The sequence below is a fragment of the Xenopus tropicalis genome, chromosome 6 (assembly GCF_000004195.4).
Source record: "Xenopus tropicalis strain Nigerian chromosome 6, UCB_Xtro_10.0, whole genome shotgun sequence".
NCBI classification, from domain to species: domain Eukaryota; kingdom Metazoa; phylum Chordata; class Amphibia; order Anura; family Pipidae; genus Xenopus; species Xenopus tropicalis.
Genome location: NC_030682.2, coordinates 6,373,098 through 6,391,079, shown reverse-complemented (window position 1 = coordinate 6,391,079; position 17,982 = coordinate 6,373,098). Strand labels below are relative to the sequence as shown.

The following is a 17,982-nucleotide window of genomic DNA, read 5'->3' as shown; positions in this document are numbered from 1 at the left end:
ATGCCGTATCTCCGCCGCTGTACAGCAGCCTCTGGGTTCCAATTGGAGGAACCGAAGGCGAGTAAGACACATAGACAAGGCGTACTTACCCTTTAAACACCAGACCGGACAATAAATCAGAATGGAAAACTGAATTGAAAGCAGCGGAGCTGATTCCGGCCGACACAACAGACGACGAGAGAGAATTAAAAGCAGAACATGAGAGATTTTATTGGATGGAGTTTAGCGGTGGGGGGGGGGGTTCCTAATAAAATAAATAGACAGTAGAACTGAATCATTTCCCATCCCACCCCCAGGGGGAGCCCTTACCCAGAATCCCCTGCCTCGGGGGTACGGACCCCAGGTTACAGCTGGGCACTGTGGGACCCCACCAAGGGTTGCTATGGTGACTGGGGGGGCAGCAGGGTGGATGTGCTCTATATCTATATACCTGCTGGGGGCACTGCTAAATGGGGCCACACAGGGGGGTTATATTGGGGGGGGGGGGGGGTCAGGCTGCCCCATGATACAGCACAGTGCAACCAATCCCAGTGAGGCCGATATACCCCCGGGAGCGACCCAAGGGGGGGTCCCATCCACCAACCTTGGGGAATCAATTAAAACAATGGGAGCAAATAATGAATCAATCCCTCACCCCCATCTGCATTTCTCATTCCCACAAAGTGCAAATCACTGATATGAACCCCAATTACCACAAGGGAACCCCAAACCCCTGAAACCCCACAATTCCATAGGAGCGCCCCCCTCAGGTAACATCATGGTGCCGAATGAGCCGGTCTCTATAGAATGTAACATGGCAGCGAGGTGGCTCCTCCCACAACTTCCCAGCAGGCCAATCATGTTCCTGACTCATCACCTGCTCACACAGGGCCTTCTGATTGGCCGACAACCATTCTCAATTAGCAACACCAGGCAGTAACCCATAACAGCCAACCAGAACTGGAATGGTTGCCACAGGTAACTGCCCAGTGTTGGTAAATGAACCTGCATCAATCCCTTTGTTACTTATACACGAGTGGGAGCTGCCATGTTATTCCCCACAGACAGTTCAATATCTCCGCACAAACAATCCCTTCTATGTATATTTGTATATATATAAAGGCGGGAGCTGCCATGTTGTTTAAGGGAATACCTTACTGTGTGCCCACCATTGCTCCTTAGTAAGTACAACTGTTGCTTTCCTTAACTGCAATACTCCTGCTCACCAACAGATGGCTCTATGGAGTATAATGAGCAGAGGCAGCACTATGGCAGCCCCCGCTTGCATATAAATACAAACATTACTCAATAGGGCCACGTTAAGAGCCTGAGCGTTTGGGTTGTACCATTATACCCTGCTGCACTGGGTCAAACCACCCCCACATTCCTCTCAAGCGCTCACACACCTGCAAGTAAAGGGGAAATTCACTCAAGTAATGAAAATAATTGCCTTATGCAATTCTAAGCAACGCCCCCAATACCCATTCATTCCTCATTCTCATTGGTTATACGGTTCCATGCGTCACCGCTATAGAGAGCCATGTCTGTCTATTCTCTGCACCGCGGGTCCCGCCCCTGCCCAATGTAGTCAGCTGACCCCCAGTTCCCACAATGCATATCCTCTGTATAAACAGACCTTGCAAGGCATTATGGGACTTGGAGGTGATTGGCCCCTTGTTACAGTGCAGAGAATAGTACTCTGATTCTATAAAGTTGATTTATTTGGGCAGACTTCCCCTTTAACATGTCTGATTTGCCCTTATTGCCCCTCAGGCCAATGCCAAGTCGGGATTTCTTGGCTCCACCCCACCCAGGCGTCCCCGCCCCCGCGCTTTCTACTCACTCGCACACACGTGGGCGGAAACAAAATCACTGGCCAATCAGGTTTCTCATTGACATTCCTTTAAAACATTTTCCTAAAAGTCAGATTTGCATTGTGGGGTTTTAGGGAAGGAAACACCCGGTTTGGTCCTACAATGGCGGCGCTGGAGTCATGAGAGGGGCGGATACGCGGGGTTAACTGGAGTCTCCGGAACATGCGCTCCACGTGCCGCCATGTTAGAGATGCCAGGCTCCTCCTCCTCCTCCATTGAAAACAATGGTGCCTTAGGCCTCCCAGTGCTCCTCCAGGCCAGTAGGTGGCGCCGTCCCTACAGGGCGATGATGCCGGGGTGCTCCTAACACTGCAGGGGGCAAAAGCACACACAGGAAGTGACCTAAGGCTAAACGGACCGCTGCCCTGGGAGACCGAGTGGGGGATAAACGGATTAAAATGAACAATAAAGTGACGGGGCCCTTAGGGGCGAAACCGCCAAAGAAAAATGTTGCCATAAATAATACGACAGGGGCCCCGTCCCGCTGACACTGCTGCTCCCATGAGAATTGGGGGCCGCCGGGTCCGATCCTGAGAAGTGGGAGAAGCCTCGCCGGCGCCCCCTTGCGTTGGGCTCTGGTACTGCAGGCAAACATGGATTTTCACACGGCGGGGGGAGGGGAGAAGAAAGGGATTAGGGGGAGGGGTTTATTCCAGTCCCAGGCAGTAATTGATGCCTTGTACCAGTCCAATGATTACAGGTTGCCAGGCAACAAGGTACCGTAGCCAGTCCAGCAGTTGCCCGTACATGACGTGTGGTCTCTCCCATCTGAGAGTCACAGAATTAAGGAAGGAAACAACTCAGGCATTAAATACACACACATACGTACAGTACATACATATATCCTTCCATATATATATATATATATATATATAATATACTCACGGGGCAACTGATAGAGATGGACAGGGGCCCCAATGCAGATATATTTCACCCCCCCCACCACAATAACATTAAACTGTCCAGACTCCTCCCAGAACTCTCTGTACTGTGCCCCATAACATGATCTGCCCCATTTATGGCTGGAGTGGCCCCATAACATGATCTGCCCCATTTATGGCTGGAGTGGCCCCATTTATGGCTGGAGTGGCCCCATAACATGATCTGCCCCATTTATGGCTGGAGTGGCCCCATAACATGATCTGCCCATTTATGGCCGGAGTGGCCCCATTTATGGCTGGAGTGGCCCCATAACATGATCTGCCCCATTTACGGCCGGAGTGGCCCCATTTATGGCTGGAGTGGCCCCATAACATGATCTGCCCCATTTACGGCCGGAGTGGCCCCATTTATGGCTGGAGTGGCCCCATAACATGATCTGCCCCATTTACGGCCGGAGTGGCCCCATTTATGGCTGGAGTGGCCCCATAACATGATCTGCCCCATTTACGGCCGGAGTGGCCCCATTTATGGCCGGAGTGGCCCCATAACATGATCTGCCCCATTTACGGCCGGAGTGGCCCCATTTACGGCCGGAGTGGCCCCATTTACGGCCGGAGTGGCCCCATTTACGGCCGGAGTGGCCCCATTTACGGCCGGAGTGGCCCCATTTACGGCCGGAGTGGCCCCATTTACGGCCGGAGTGGCCCCATTTACGGCCGGAGTGGCCCCATTTACGGCCGGAGTGGCCCCATTGGCCTAATCGGAAGCGCCGATGCCTTTCCTCATTATTCTCTGTTGCCCATAAAGGAGCCAATAACCTACCAAATGGGGGGGAGGGGGGTACTCCCAATGCCAATGGTATGAAGGCAGCCGGTTTGAGCACCAATGAGAGGCATTCAGCGAAGCTGGGCAGTAACCGACAGCAAATACCCCCCTGCTCCAAGCCCCCTACCTATTGCCACCCTAGGGTCTCCCCTAACCAGGCCGGGCCCCATTAGGGTGCGAGCAAAGAGGTGCCTGGGCCCAACTGATATTAAAGGGCAAATACCACAACAATCACCATTAATAAAAGTAAAATCAATATGGTTTCCCCTCACCAACCCAAACAACCCCCCCCCCCGGGCGCAATTCTGTGTGTCTGGGAATAAAATGACCCCCACAATAAAGCGCAAAGGATACGGGTTACTGAACATCCGCTTGAGGTCCACCTTCTCCTTGCAATACGGACAGGTCTGCTTCTTTCCCACGATGCACCAGCCGCGGATACAGAACTCATGGAAGCTGGAAGAGACTGGGGGTTAAGGGAAATCTGATACATGCCGTACAGGTAATGCCCCCCGCCGACCTGCTCCCACTGACAGGAGGAGGAGCCTGGGATCTATGGGGGGGGACCAATGAAACAGATTGAAGGTACAGGGGACACAATGGGGGGGCTATTTAAAGTGGCAGAAGTGCCGGCAAACGCCATTATGAGGCAGCCTGTAATACCACCCTGAAATATTGTATCCTGCCCCTTTCTACCCCTTCTGGGGGCAATTGCTTCCTGCTTTGGGGGCCCTGAGGCATTGGCGCCCCTAGAGAATTCACCCATTAGTGGGTGTGAGGCACCTATATCATACAGTAGGTGCCCCCCATGTAATGGAGTCTCTCTCTCCGAGCACCTAAGACTGCACTGTACAGACTGGGGCTTCTGCTCCACTTAACCCCTTCCTGCAAATATATTAAAGGGGAAGTTTAACTTGAAATTAACTTTTAGTTGGCTAAGAGATGTTACTTAGCAGAACAATGACTCCTGTAGCCCCCATCTAGCTGTTACCCCTCCTCTGTTTGTCTGTTACAGTGCTGCCTACACGTATGCACCCCCAGCCCCAATCGTTAAGGATACACATGGTTGCAGGACAGCCTGTACGTGTTCTCGATGATCCCCTCCTCATTGACGTCTACGAAGATCTGTTGGCCGCAGACGGCGCAGACGCTGTCAGACAGGTGCTTGGTGGGCATCCCCGAGGCGCTGTAGAACTGCACAGAGAGGCACAGGGCGGGTTATACAGAGGGCAGCATGGGCACAGCCGACTGACACCAACTGAATATATATATATATATATATATATATATATATATATATATATGCTCATTCCTTATACTGAATGGTCCTATTCTGGCAGCAACAGATACTTCTGTTAAGTAAAGATCAGAACATTCCACAGATACCATAAAGGCCCATTTCCTACTGTATGAGAAATGGTTATGTTTATTGATGACCAAGTGTTCTGAGACCTTTAATTACAGAAGTGTAGCTGCCATTGGCGCAGTTATTTGTCTGAACACAGTGCCACCTAGTGGCAATACTTTGGCTTTGCAATAATAACATTCACTGCTTCTCTGTGTCTGCGGGGAAACAATGCAACACTCAGCGCAAATATCACCGAAATAATGTGTATGTACCGGGTGCAGTTACCCATAGATCCGTGCAAGTATAAATATTACAGTTGGCTCTACTATGAGATTCATTTTCCTTGTATTTTGTATTTATGCTTAGGGGATTCCTGTCACCCAAACACAAAATGCTGTATAATAAAAGTCCTTTTCAAATTAAACATGAAACCCAAATTCCTTTTTTTTTTTTTTTTATTAACACACCCATTATAAAGGCATTTAAAAATTCCAGCTGTCAATCATACATTGCCTGCCCCGCCTCTATGCCTTAGGAGTAGAGGCGGGGCAGACAATTACTTTCACTTTCCATTCAGCACTCACATTCCCCCTTCCCATCTAATTGTGTAGCAAGTGCATAGGTATCAGGTCCCCAATTCTGACACATAAACAAGATATTAGCATGGTGCAAAGCCTTACTAACAGAGTGTACAATATGGCGCCTCCCTGCTGGCTGTGAGTGTGTAATTCCCAGACTGAAGTGAACAAGATTTATATTATTTATACAGTGTAAGTGAAGGTTATTTTGCTTGGCAAAGACAATAGAAAAGAATTTGGAATTATTTAAGATTCCAGAAGTTTCCTGTATCCCTAGGCTCGAGGCTCTTCCATTTCCCCCCCCCCACCCCCACAGCCCTGTCTCACTTACCCCTATGGTGGACGCCATGTAGTCTGCACACATCTCTGCAAAGTCACGGCCAAGCACCCCATAATAAAGGCCGTAGAACAGGAGCGATATCCCAAAGTCCATGGCATCCTCTGGTTTTATCCTATAGGCAAAATCAAGAAATAGAGATTAGAAACAGCCAATGGGGGGGCAGAGACAAGATTACACACACATATATATATATAATACATATACATATATATACATATACATATATATACATATATATATACATATATATATATACATATATATATAGTTCTGTTCCATTAAAGGGGTGGTTAACTTTTAGTATGGCCAATTGTAAGCAACTTTTCAATTGGTCTTCATTATTTACTTGAATGTAAGTTTTTGAATGATTTGCATTCTTCTTCTCTTTGCAGCTTTTAAACCGGAGTCACTGACCCCCCCACAGAAACAATTGCTTTGTGAAACTACAGTTTGTTTTTGTTACTTTTTAGTACTTATTTTCCTCTTCAAATCCTCTTCTATTCCTAAATCAGTCTTTCATTCAAACCACACCCTGGTTGCTAAGGTAATTTAGATCCTGGCAACCAAAAAAACTGCTGAAACTCTAAACTGGAGAGCTGCCAAACACTGAAATATTTTAAAAAAATAAATAAATACAAATCACTGACCCCTGAGCCAAGCAACTATTGCTCTGTTAGGCTACAGTGTGTTACTGCTACTTTATAATCCTTATTTTTCTATTCAGTCCCTCCCCTGTTCATATATCAGTCTCTCATCCAAACCACACCCTGGTTGCTAAGGTAATTTGGACCCTAGCAACCAAATAGCTGCTGAAACTCCAAGCAGGAGAGCTGCTTAGCAAAAACAGAAATAATTAAAAAAAACGACAAATAAAAAATGAAGACCAATTGCAAATTGTCTCAGGATATTACTCTCTAAATCATACTAAAACGTAACTCAAAGGTGACCAACCCCTTCAACGTCCGACTCACCTGAACAGTAAGTTTAGGCCGAACAGAGTGAACATGACGGCGATGTATCCCACAATCCCCGTGGCGTAGCTCATCTTGTACAGCAGCAGGAACCATTTATACACCAGCCTGGGGGGGGAGAACAACACGTTACACATACCCCCCCATAGGAAGCAGATTCCCAGACAATGCCCCTCGGCCGGCACCATAGCTGGAGTGTGAGCCCCTCGTACTCACCTGGGGGTGGTCTGCACTAAGGGTTTCCTTGTTGCTTTGTACGTAACAAAGGCTGTAACTATGGAGAAGAGAAACCATATGCCCAGGAACCGCCACCAGTGCAGCTTTACTGTGAAATACACAGGGACGATCCACATCTGGAAGAGCGTGACCATCTGCAGAGGGAAACGGCACAGACATCAGGCTGGATATCCAATATGGCTGCTCTAGCCACTGCCCACAGTCTGGCAGCCAGGCTGACCTGATAGGGAACTGAAGCCTGTCTGTGCTTGTGTGAGTGCAGGGCTGTGATTGGCTCTCCCCCTCCTACTGTGCTTCTGGCAGGGACCGTTAGGACACGCCCACCCCTCATGTGAAACCCAGACAGGGACCTGAGAGGATCTATAGGGAGCTCCAATAAAGGGGCCATTGTTACAGATAGGGTTAATGTTTAGCCCAAAGGGAAACCAGCACCGGATATTATTCATAATTGCCTACAGGGTTAGGGGTTTCCCATTTATCCAATATGTCTCCTTTAAAGCTTATGATTGGGTATCAGGAGCCCAGCAGCTCTGCAAACACCCAGCTCTACAGGAGGCACCCAGTTATTGTCCCCACAATACTCACAGTTACATTGGGCATTTGAAGGACGTTTCCCAGATAAGAACCAGACAAGGCAGCCAATAGGCAACACTGATCTGCAACCTTTTCTTTTGCAGCTGCTGCTGAACTACAACTCCCAGAATTCCAGAGTTCTACTTCCTTATGTTGCAGCACAATATCTTATCCCAGCCCCCAGCCCGTATCTGCCCAACCCTGGGGAGGTGCCAATGACTGAATACACATTATGTTCTGTAATTATCAGTAAGTCAGATGAAGGGCAGGGGATAGGCCTCGCTGGGTGCTGCTGGGTTTGACGAGGGCAATGGGTGCCAACTCATTATCATAACTGATTATGAAATTACTAAGTGACGCCATTATGCGCCATTAAACCAACTGCCTCGATATCGTGGTAACTGCCTCCCCGTGCCCAGAGTGGGGCAGAAGCATTTGCCTCTGGGGCAGATTAGTGGCTTATTCTCATAAGGGTGGGGGTCACATGGTTATTGACTGTACAGGTACAGGGTCTATTACTCACAATGCCAGGGACTGGGAGGGGGGTTCTGAGTACAAGGTTTTCCCCATAAAGAAGCAGTTAAGTCCAATTCTAAGCAACTTTAGTTTTTGAATTATTTCCCTTCTTCTAACTCTCTGCAGCTTTCAAATGGGGGTCACTGACCCCCGAGCCAACCAACTATTGCTCCGTGAGGCTCCAGTTTGTTATTGCTACTTTATATTTCTTATTTTTCTATTCAGTCCCTCTCCTATTCATATATAACTCTTTCATCCAAACCACACCTTGGTTGCTAAGGTAATTTGGACCCCAGCAACCAAATAGCTGCTGAAACTCCAAGCTGGAGAACTGCCTAACAAAAACGGAAATAATTCAAAAAACGACAAATAATAAAAAAAAATGAAGACCAATTGCAACTTTTCTCAGAATTTTACTCTCTACATCATACTAAATGTTAACTCAAAAGTGACCAACCCCTTTAAAGCAATGGAATCAGTGAATTGGTGCATAAAGGCAAAGCTGTTGACACAAAACAAATAGAGGCTCGGAGTTTCCTGCCGCAGCCTGCACAGAGCAAATACAGCCAGTCATACCCGAAAAACCTGAAGGGACCAGACCTGCAGAAACTCCAGTGGGGGGTGAGGGCAGGTAGGGCAGGGAATGGGTACAATAAGGAGGAGAAGTGGTGGGAAGGTGGGAATGGAATAGTACAGGCTGCACGATGGCCGCACCGGATGTTGGAATGCGCTGCAGGGTTTCTGTGAATAAGAACAGGCCAAGCCGAGTTCCCCGTATCTCTCTGCCCCCGGGGGGGGGGGCTCACACTTACATTATAGGAGCGCTGGTGCCTTTGCTTCCACTGTACAAGCAGCAGCTGTGCCACCACCAGGGTGGCAATAAGGATAAGGACCATCTCCGCGTGCATGGCCTCGTGGCCCCGGTGCTTGGCGTGCATCCGCGCGTGCTCCACCCTGAAACCAAAGCGGGGGCCGTTACTGGCAGGAACAGGGCTGCCATTATATATATATATTCTATATTCCCTAGTAGGCTCTGTACCCCTCCCCATCTGCATCACCCCCAAAATAAATGCACCCCAATACCTACACCTGAAGTTGGGCAGTGGGGTGCTCTGAGCCTGTGTACATGCCCCCACTCTTCCCTGGCTCCTGATTGGCTTGGTGCTCAGTTAGAGGCGGATTGGCTCTTTTTGGGGGGGGGGGGGTGCCCCTTTGCTGCACAGTTCTAAGGATTGGGTGCCAGCATGGAGGGCCAGTTGGGACTGTGCACTGGTGGTAACGGTTTAAAACCCATGGGGGGGTTACTTTCCCTTTAAATAGGCAATAATTATTGGATTTGCCTAATGTAATCATTTTCCAACCTCCTAGCAAGATCACTCGCAAGCATTTCCAGGCAGCAGTGCTGTCTCTGCTACATAAGGTACATGTTGCCCTAGGGTCTCTCATAGAGGGACACCTCCTCCGGGGTACGTTCACTTACCTCCATCGTTCCTCCGGCGCCAGTTCAGACAAATCCACCTGTGGGAAGGAGGGAAACCATTAATATCTGTATATCACAGGCAGAGGATAAAGGGAAACTATGCAAAGAACATTCTATCCAAGCAAACATGTCTGATAGGCCAACGGTCCCAAGACTCGCCCTGGGACTCCCCTACACTGCAATGTTCTTTCCCGTTCCCCAGTAATGGAAGGGGGCAAGGCTCACAGGTCTACCTGTGTTGCATGCTGGGTAAGCAGGTAACAAGCAGTGTTGGGAACTATAGTTTGGCCACAAAGTCCACAGCTTAATTACCTGATGAGGCAACGTTGCTGCCTACACAAAGAGGGGCAATGAGGTATTTAAGCTTGTTAAATCTGCATAGAAATGGGTTCTTAACAGTAAGGGGGGGTCAGGTTATAGGGCACCCCAACACGAGAGGAGGGAATAGAGACTTACAGCATGTTTAATGGGCTACTGATCATCCCAGCACCCATACTAGCCCCCCAGCAGCCATCACTGACTGGCCCACAGCCTATGTATGGAACAGCCTCAGTCACATGACAATGCAGGCCAGTTTAATTGGTCAGATTAGGCCAGAAGTGCCTGTAACTAACGAGAGCAGTGGCAGATGGTCAATTTAATTATAATAATGCAGATTAGCTCCCCCCCTTCTCCAGGCAGTGCCATTCCTTCCCCCGCTGCCTTCAGGGATGTCGCATGGGACACAGGAGCCAAATTAAATCAATTAGATATAACAAATCTACTAAACGCAAGCAGCCGATTGGTGCATGGAGTTCTGCATGGGTCGTATTGTACAGAACGTACTGAATCTTCTAGGAGAGAATAACAACATTTAACTATTCGTGTTATATCTGCACCTTAATTACTGATTAGCTAGCCCATAATTATACACGAATAGCATTTATAGCTGCAGCCTGAGAATCAGGAACATAAACAACCCGGACGTGTCCCAGGGGAACCACTAAACTCTCAACCATTGCTGCTGAAACAAAACGAGATTGTGGCGCTGTGCTATTGCAGGCCTATGGGAACAATGGGGAATTGCTGCAGTGGTGAAAAGAGGTACTGCAACTAATAACCTATTAATGGGACAGGGGGGTCAGAGACACAAAGCTGTTGGTTCTGCACAGTCTCAGAGGGGCAGGTGTGGCAGCCCCCCAGCCAGTGTCTGTGGGCAGAGAGAGGAAACGCTGCCAGTAATGCCCCCTATCAATATAAGGTGGGCACTGTTGGCTTTAGAGAATGTGAGTACAAGCCATACGTTAGTCTGTAAGTGCCCACTCACTGGCCCCCAGGTACACCCCCCGCAGGCCACTCACCTCTTCCCCCGCGGCTTCTCTCACAGCCTCTCCCCCTATTTCCACCTCCAGCACTGCCGCCATTCTGTACTATGCCAGCGGCCTCCGTGAGCATCTGACCAATCACAGGACAAGAACTGCCGGCAACTAGTTCCTCTCCCTGGAACAAGCCTGTCGGGTAAAATAGGGAAGAAACTGTTAATGGATGAAAATATAACTAACAATGTTTGTCCATTTGCCCCTCCGCCCAGTGGCCTGATACAGTAGGAGGGACCAATGGCAAGTGGCCAAAATATTGGGCTACCAGTCCCCCAGAAATGTCTCACCCCCAGGTCAGGGTCCCACAGCTGCTCCCCCAGGGTATGTGCCCCTTCCCTCTCCCCAGGGGTATATGCCCCTCCCCCCAGTGGCCTGATACAGTAGGAGGGACCAAAGGCAAGTGGCCAAAAGAATGGGCTACCACTCACCCAGAAATGTCTCACCCTGCTTCTCCCCATCACCCCCAGGTCCCACAGCTACCCCCCAAGGGTACGTGCCCCACAGCTACCCCCCAAGGGTACGTGCCCCATCCCTCCCCCCAAGGGTACGTGCTCCACAGCTACCCCCAAGGGTACGTGTCCCTTCCCTCTCCCCAAGGGTACGTGCTCCACAGCTACCCCCAAGGGTACGTGCCCCTTCCCTCCCCCCAAGGGTACATGCTCCACAGCTACCCCCAAGGGTACGTGCCCCTTCCCTCCCCCAAGGGTACATGCTCCACAGCTACCCCCAAGGGTACGTGCCCCACAGCTACCCCCCCAAGGGTACGTGCCCCACAGCTACCCCCCAAGGGTACGTGCCCCACAGCTACCCCCCCAAGGGTACGTGCCCCACAGCTACCCCCCCAAGGGTACGTGCCCCACAGCTACCCCCCCAAGGTACGTGCCCCACAGCTACCCCCCCAAGGGTACGTGCCCCACAGCTACCCCCAAGGGTACGTGCCCCTTCCCTCTCCCAGGGGTACATGCCCCACAGCTACCCCCCAAGGGTACGTGCCCCACAGCTACCCCCCAAGGGTACGTGCCCCACAGCTACCCCCCAAGGGTACGTGCCCCACAGCTACCCCCCAAGGGTACGTGCCCCACAGCTACCCCCCAAGGGTACGTGCCCCACAGCTACCCCCCAAGGGTACGTGCCCCACAGCTACCCCCCAAGGGTACGTGCCCCACAGCTACCCCCCAAGGGTACGGGCCCCACAGCTACCCCCCAAGGGTACGTGCCCCTTCCCTCTCCCCAGGGGTACGTGCCCCACAGCTACCCCCCCAAGGGTACATGCCCCACAGCTACCCCCCAAGGGTACATGCCCCACAGCTACCCCCCAAGGGTACATGCCCCACAGCTACCCTCCAGGGGTACATGCCCCACAGCTACCCCCAAGGGTATGTGCCCCTTCCCTCTCCCCAGGGGTAAGTGCCCCTTCCCTCTCCCCAGGGGTATGTGCCCCCATTCCCCTGTGTCACTATGAGTGCCCCTCCCCCACTGCCCCTATAACACTATGACCCCTGTGCCTCCCCCTCCCCCTACAGACAGGTGACTCCCCATGGCTGACAGAGCTGCCCCCTCCCCATATCTCTCCGCTTCCCCCGTGTTTCCCCCTTTCAGTAGATCCCACAGCCTCTGCCCTATTGTCCCCTGCAGTGACTGACACTAGCGCCCCCTACTGACCCCACCCCTTCATTCCCTGCTCCCTGTGAGTGTGGGCGCATCCCGGCATTCCCCGGGGCTGGGAGCTACACGTCAGTCAGCAAACTGATGAGCTGGCACCCCTGCACTCCCCTCATATCAACCCCAATACCGGACTCTCCTACTTACCCCCATTGCCCCAAGAGATCCCGCAGGTCGGTACCGGTACAACCGCGGCACTTGGCCCAACCTAAATGGATCCCCCTACACCTTTCCACTGTCCGGCTCCTCTACTTCCGGTACAGATTACTTCACTTCCGCTTCTGGAGCTGGACAGCCACGTGTCCAAAACGTCACAGCTACTGGCGCCCAATGAGAGCGCTACGGCCCCCGCCTAGGGACAAACCGCATCCCTACGGCTCAGTGCGAGTTTATGGATTCGTACGCCGGAAGTGCTGAGGGGAGGCGAGTGTTTCCGGTTTACATGCGGGGCAATGCGCGGAAAGCAGCGCTAGGAACCAGGTATGTGGAACTATAGCGGGGTGACTGTTACCCCAATGTTTCTATATATCTGTAACCTTGTTATGGGCTAAGGGGGCCCAGCCTGAAGGCCAGTTAGGGGGGGATTTGGGGTGAGTGCTTATTTGTGCCCTGGGTACCCCTGGAACTATAGCGGGGTGACTGTTACCCCAATGTTTCTATATATCTGTAACCTTGTTATGGGCTAAGGGGGCCCAGCCTGAAGGCCAGTTAGGGGGGGATTTGGGGTGAGTGCTTATTTGTGCCCTGGGTACCCCTGGAACTATAGCAGGGTGACTGTTACCCCAATGTTTCTATATATCTGTAACCTTGTTATGGGCTAAGGGGGCCCAGCCTGAAGGCCAGTTAGGGGGGATTTGGGGTGAGTGCTTATTTGTGCCCTGGGTACCCCTGGAACTATAGCGGGGTGACTGTTACCCCAATGTTTCTATATATCTGTAACCTTGTTATGGCTAAGGGGGCCCAGCCTGAAGGCCAGTTAGGGGGGGATTTGGGGTGAGTGCTTATTTGTGCCCTGGGTACCCCTGGAACTATAGCGGGGTGACTGTTACCCCAATGTTTCTATATATCTGTAACCTTGTTATGGGCTAAGGGGGCCCAGCCTGAAGGCCAGTTAGGGGGGGATTTGGGGTGAGTGCTTGTGCCCTGGGTACCCCTGGAACTATAGCGGGGTGACTGTTACCCCAATGTTTCTATATATCTGTAACCTTGTTATGGGCTAAGGGGGCCCAGCCTGAAGGACAGTTAGGGGGAGATTTGGGGTGAGTGCTTATTTGTGCCCTGGGTACCCCTGGAACTATAGTGGGGTGACTGTTACCCCAATGTTTCTATATATCTGTAACCTTGTTATGGGCTAAGGGGGCCCAGCCTGAAGGCCAGTTAGGGGGGGATTTGGGGTGAGTGCTTATTTGTGCCCTGGGTACCCCTGGAACTATAGCAGGGTGACTGTTAGCCCATAACAAGGTTACAGATATATAGAAACATTGGGGTAACAGTCACCCCGCTATAGTTCCAGGGGTACCCAGGGCACAAATAAGCACTCACCCCAAATCCCCCCTAACTGGCCTTCAGGCTGGGCCACCTTAGCCCATAACAAGGTTACAGATATATAGAAACATTGGGGTAACAGTCACCCTGCTATAGTTCCAGGGGTACCCAGGGCACAAATAAGCACTCACCCCAAATCCCCCCCTATCTGGCCTTCAGGCTGGGCCCCCTTAGCCCATAACAAGGTTACAGATATATAGAAACATTGGGGTAAGGGGGCCCAGCCTGTGTATAGTAAGGAGCAGTTCCTTCTGGTTTTATTGGATTTCACTGTTTAGCCCATGGTGCCCTCACATTAATGATTCCTCATGCTGAATGGGCTATGGTTTTGCTCTGCACATAATTTCCTACTATAGGCAATAGGACTTGGGGACGGGCCCCTCACACACACACATAATTGTAATTGTATGTACGGCTTATATTGTGTCTCCCCATGCAGCAGATCAGATGTTATGTTCCGGATCACCAAGGTGGAGCCTTCCTATGGGCAGAATGAACTGGGTCCAGCGGAATATCCTGCAGACTGTAATGGAGTGGAAGAGAAACCCGACATAACGAGGCTGGCCGGTAAGTGACTGAGTTACACAACAGGGAGACATATTGTGTGAAAAACAATATTGTGCCAATTAATTGTACTCATCTAATTACAGAAGGAATGGGCTTTAAACAGTAGTGTTTCAGGCTGATTTATTGAAAGTTTCTCTAAAACCCCCACTAGCCCGCCCATCTGTTCCACTTCCTGCTGCTTCCTTTCCCAGGCTGTGCAGGGGGGCGGCGGCACTGTAGGATAGGAACCAATCAGCAGCTAGGCTGACCTGATAGGGAACTGAAGCCTGTCTGTGCTTTTTTCATGACTAACCGAGACTTTGCTTTGAATGTAAGTTTATCTGTAAAATTATCTGCTGTGTTTGCAGGAAAGGCGGAAGCGGAGCGGCCGACCAATGGCTGGGAGCCACAGCGGGAATTCTCTGACGAGTGGAAGCCCTTCGAGCTGCAGCAGGGAAAGATGGACAAAGAGAACTTGTTTGTGGGGTTCGACATGGTGAGAAACGCAAAGCATCTCCGGCAACTCTTGGCCAAGCCGGTTAGTCCGGTGGTTCAGCCCATTCCCAAGAACCAAGGCTTTGCACCTAAGAATAACGCACGGTTTCCACGCTGCTTGCCTAGCGGCGGCCATGATGGAAGGCTCCCTGAGCAGAACTCTGCCCGGCCTGTGCTAAACAGAAGGCAGTGCCAGTGCAACGTATGTGGAAAGAGCTTCATGTGGCTGTCGGCTCTGAATATACACAAGCGCATACACACCGGCGAGAGGCCGTATCAGTGCAGCACCTGCGGCCGAGGCTTTAGCCAAAAGACAAACCTCACCAGGCACCAAAGGAACCACACGGGGGAGAAACCATATGGGTGCACGGTGTGTGGGAGGCACTTTACCCAGAAACAACACTTGTCCAAACACACAAAGACTCACGAGCGGGTTCAGAGTTACCAATGCACCGACTGCGGGAAAAGCTTCTTTAACCGCCAACAGTTAGTAAAGCACCGGAAAATCCACTTGGACCCAAAGCTTTTCTCGTGCAAAGAATGCGGCATGTCCTTCCCGCTGAAGTCCAATCTGAAAATGCACCAAAAGATGCACGCGAAGGAGCGCGTGGTGGCGGCTTTCGAACGGAAGAAGTCCCTGAAGGAAAAGATGCTGGATAAGTTACAGACCCGAGTGAAGTCGGAGCGGGAAAGTCCCGGGCCACCCAAAAGGTGCGAGACGGCCTTCAGCTGGAGATCAGTAGGGCACCCAAAGATGCACCCGCGGGAGAGGAAGTTTGTCTGTAACGAGTGCGGAAAGAGCTTCAGCTGGTGGTCTGCGCTTCTGATGCACATGAGAATGCACACGGGGGAGAAACCATATAAGTGCAACATGTGCGGGAAGGGCTTCCGAGGCTGCCAGTCGCTCACAATCCACCAAAGGACTCACACAGGCGAGCGCCCCTATAAGTGCATGCAGTGCGGCAAGAGCTTTAGCCAGAGGCCCAACCTGGTGCGGCACCAGCGGAAACACACCGGGGAGAAACCCTACGTCTGCCCTCACTGCGGGAAGGGTTTCACTCAGAAACAACACATGACCAAGCACCTCCATGTCCATTCGGCAGACAGGCAGCACAAGTGCAAGGAGTGCGGTGCGGCCTTTACGGACGCGGTGACGCTTGCCCAGCACAGGGTGGTCCATGTTAAAGAGCAGCTTTGTAACTGTACTGTCTGTGGGAAGAACTTTATCTGGCTGCCCAATAGGATCACCCCGCAGAAACGCCTGGGAAAAGCCAAACCGAAGAAATGTCCGCAGTGTGAGAAGGTAGTGAGAAAGAGGCTTTCGCCGGGGAAAAGTCCGACCTTAGCCATAAAGAAAGAGAAAGGCCGACCTCTACAGAAGCAAAAACTGAAACCCTTTCACTGCGATCAGTGCGGCAAAAGCTTCGGCTGGTGGTCGGCCTTCAACATTCACCAGCGGAGACACACTGGGGAGAAACCCTACGCCTGCACCGAGTGCGGCAAGAACTTTACATGGTGGTCGGCCCTCATTATCCATCAGCGCACCCACACCGGGGAGCGGCCCTTCCAGTGCCCGTCCTGTGGCAAGTGCTTCAGCCAGAAACCCAACCTCGTCCGGCACTTGCGCCGGCACACCGGGGAAAAACCCTATCATTGCAACGAGTGCGGGAAGAGATTCACCCAGAAGCAACATCTGTCCAAACACCAAAATACTCACAGCCGAGGGGGAGGAGATCTCAGGAAGGGGCCGCGGGCTCGGAAAAGGATAACTGCCAGGACAGAACTTCCAAGGCGCTTGGATTCCGAGAATCTGTACAACGCTCTCCCCGCTACCGGGGGCTACAGCGACGCTTTACTGCGGCCGCCCAGTGAATCACATGCACTTCCCAAGCTGTTTTATCGCACTAAGCGACCGTCTTAGTGGCCGTATTCCCAGCGCCATCTACTGGGCAGTGAGCGCAACAGCAGGGAGGCAATTGTTACTAAATAGTTATTTTCTTAGAACTGATGTGCCCTTCTGCATAGAGAAATGGAAACCTCATGATGCCCACGTGTTTTTTGTTACCATTAAAGTATTACTTGTGTTCAGTTGCTATGGCCTTATAGATACCAACCACTGATAGAGACCTTTCTATATTACTGGGTGATGCTGATTGGTCCATGGAAGAGGGAGCCATGTGTTCAGTATCCTCCAATAACAGAAAGTGGGAGGTGACAGTTGTTTTTGCAGAGTAGTTACGCCACTGTCCCAAAGCCCACTTTTTGGGGTAATTAATAAAGCGCCATATTGTTTAGGAATGGCAGTTGGTAGGAGAGCTTGCAGTGCAACAGAAAAACATACACTATAAAGGGGTTAACTTTTAGTATGATGTAGAGAGTAATATCCTGAGACAATTTGCAATTGGTCTTCATTTTTTATTATTTGTACTTTTTTAGTTACTTCGCTTCTTGTTCAGCAGCTCCCCAGCTTGGAGTTTCAGCAGCTATCTGGTTGCTAGGGTCCAAATGACCTTATCGACCAGGGAGCAGTTTGAATGAGAGACTGGTAAATGAATAGAAAACAAATTACAAAATATAACAATAAAACTGGAACCTCACGGAGCAATAGTTTCTGGCTGCCGGGGTCAGTGACCCCCGTTTGAAAGCTGCAAAGAGTTAGAAGAAAAAGGCAAACAGATGAAAAGCTATAAGAAATAAATAACGAAGACCAATTGAAAAGTTACTTAGAATAGGCAAATCTATAACACACTAAAAGTTAACTTAAAGGTAAACC

General features: G+C 50.8%; 2 protein-coding genes across 2 annotated transcripts; one reads left to right on the top strand and one right to left on the bottom strand.

Annotated features, from left to right (window-relative positions):
* Nucleotides 1-1,864: 1,864 nt before the first annotated feature.
* On the bottom strand, nucleotides 1,865-12,859 carry rnf121 (ring finger protein 121). Its single transcript, NM_203959.1, is given in 10 exon segments — nucleotides 1,865-2,621; nucleotides 3,915-4,016; nucleotides 4,621-4,754; nucleotides 5,818-5,938; nucleotides 6,798-6,905; nucleotides 7,014-7,168; nucleotides 8,936-9,077; nucleotides 9,604-9,641; nucleotides 10,944-11,093; nucleotides 12,771-12,859. Coding segments are annotated over 9 exon segments (984 nt in total). The 5' UTR covers nucleotides 11,007-11,093; nucleotides 12,771-12,859; the 3' UTR covers nucleotides 1,865-2,500.
* A 54-nt stretch (nucleotides 12,860-12,913) lies between these two features.
* On the top strand, nucleotides 12,914-17,300 carry LOC100488129 (zinc finger protein 665-like). The gene is made up of 3 exons (XM_002941991.4): nucleotides 12,914-13,103; nucleotides 14,608-14,735; nucleotides 15,083-17,300. The coding sequence occupies exons 1-3, from the start codon at nucleotides 13,015-13,017 to the stop codon at nucleotides 17,128-17,130; spliced, it is 2,265 nt and encodes a 754-aa protein (XP_002942037.3). The 5' UTR covers nucleotides 12,914-13,014; the 3' UTR covers nucleotides 17,131-17,300.
* Nucleotides 17,301-17,982: the final 682 nt, after the last annotated feature.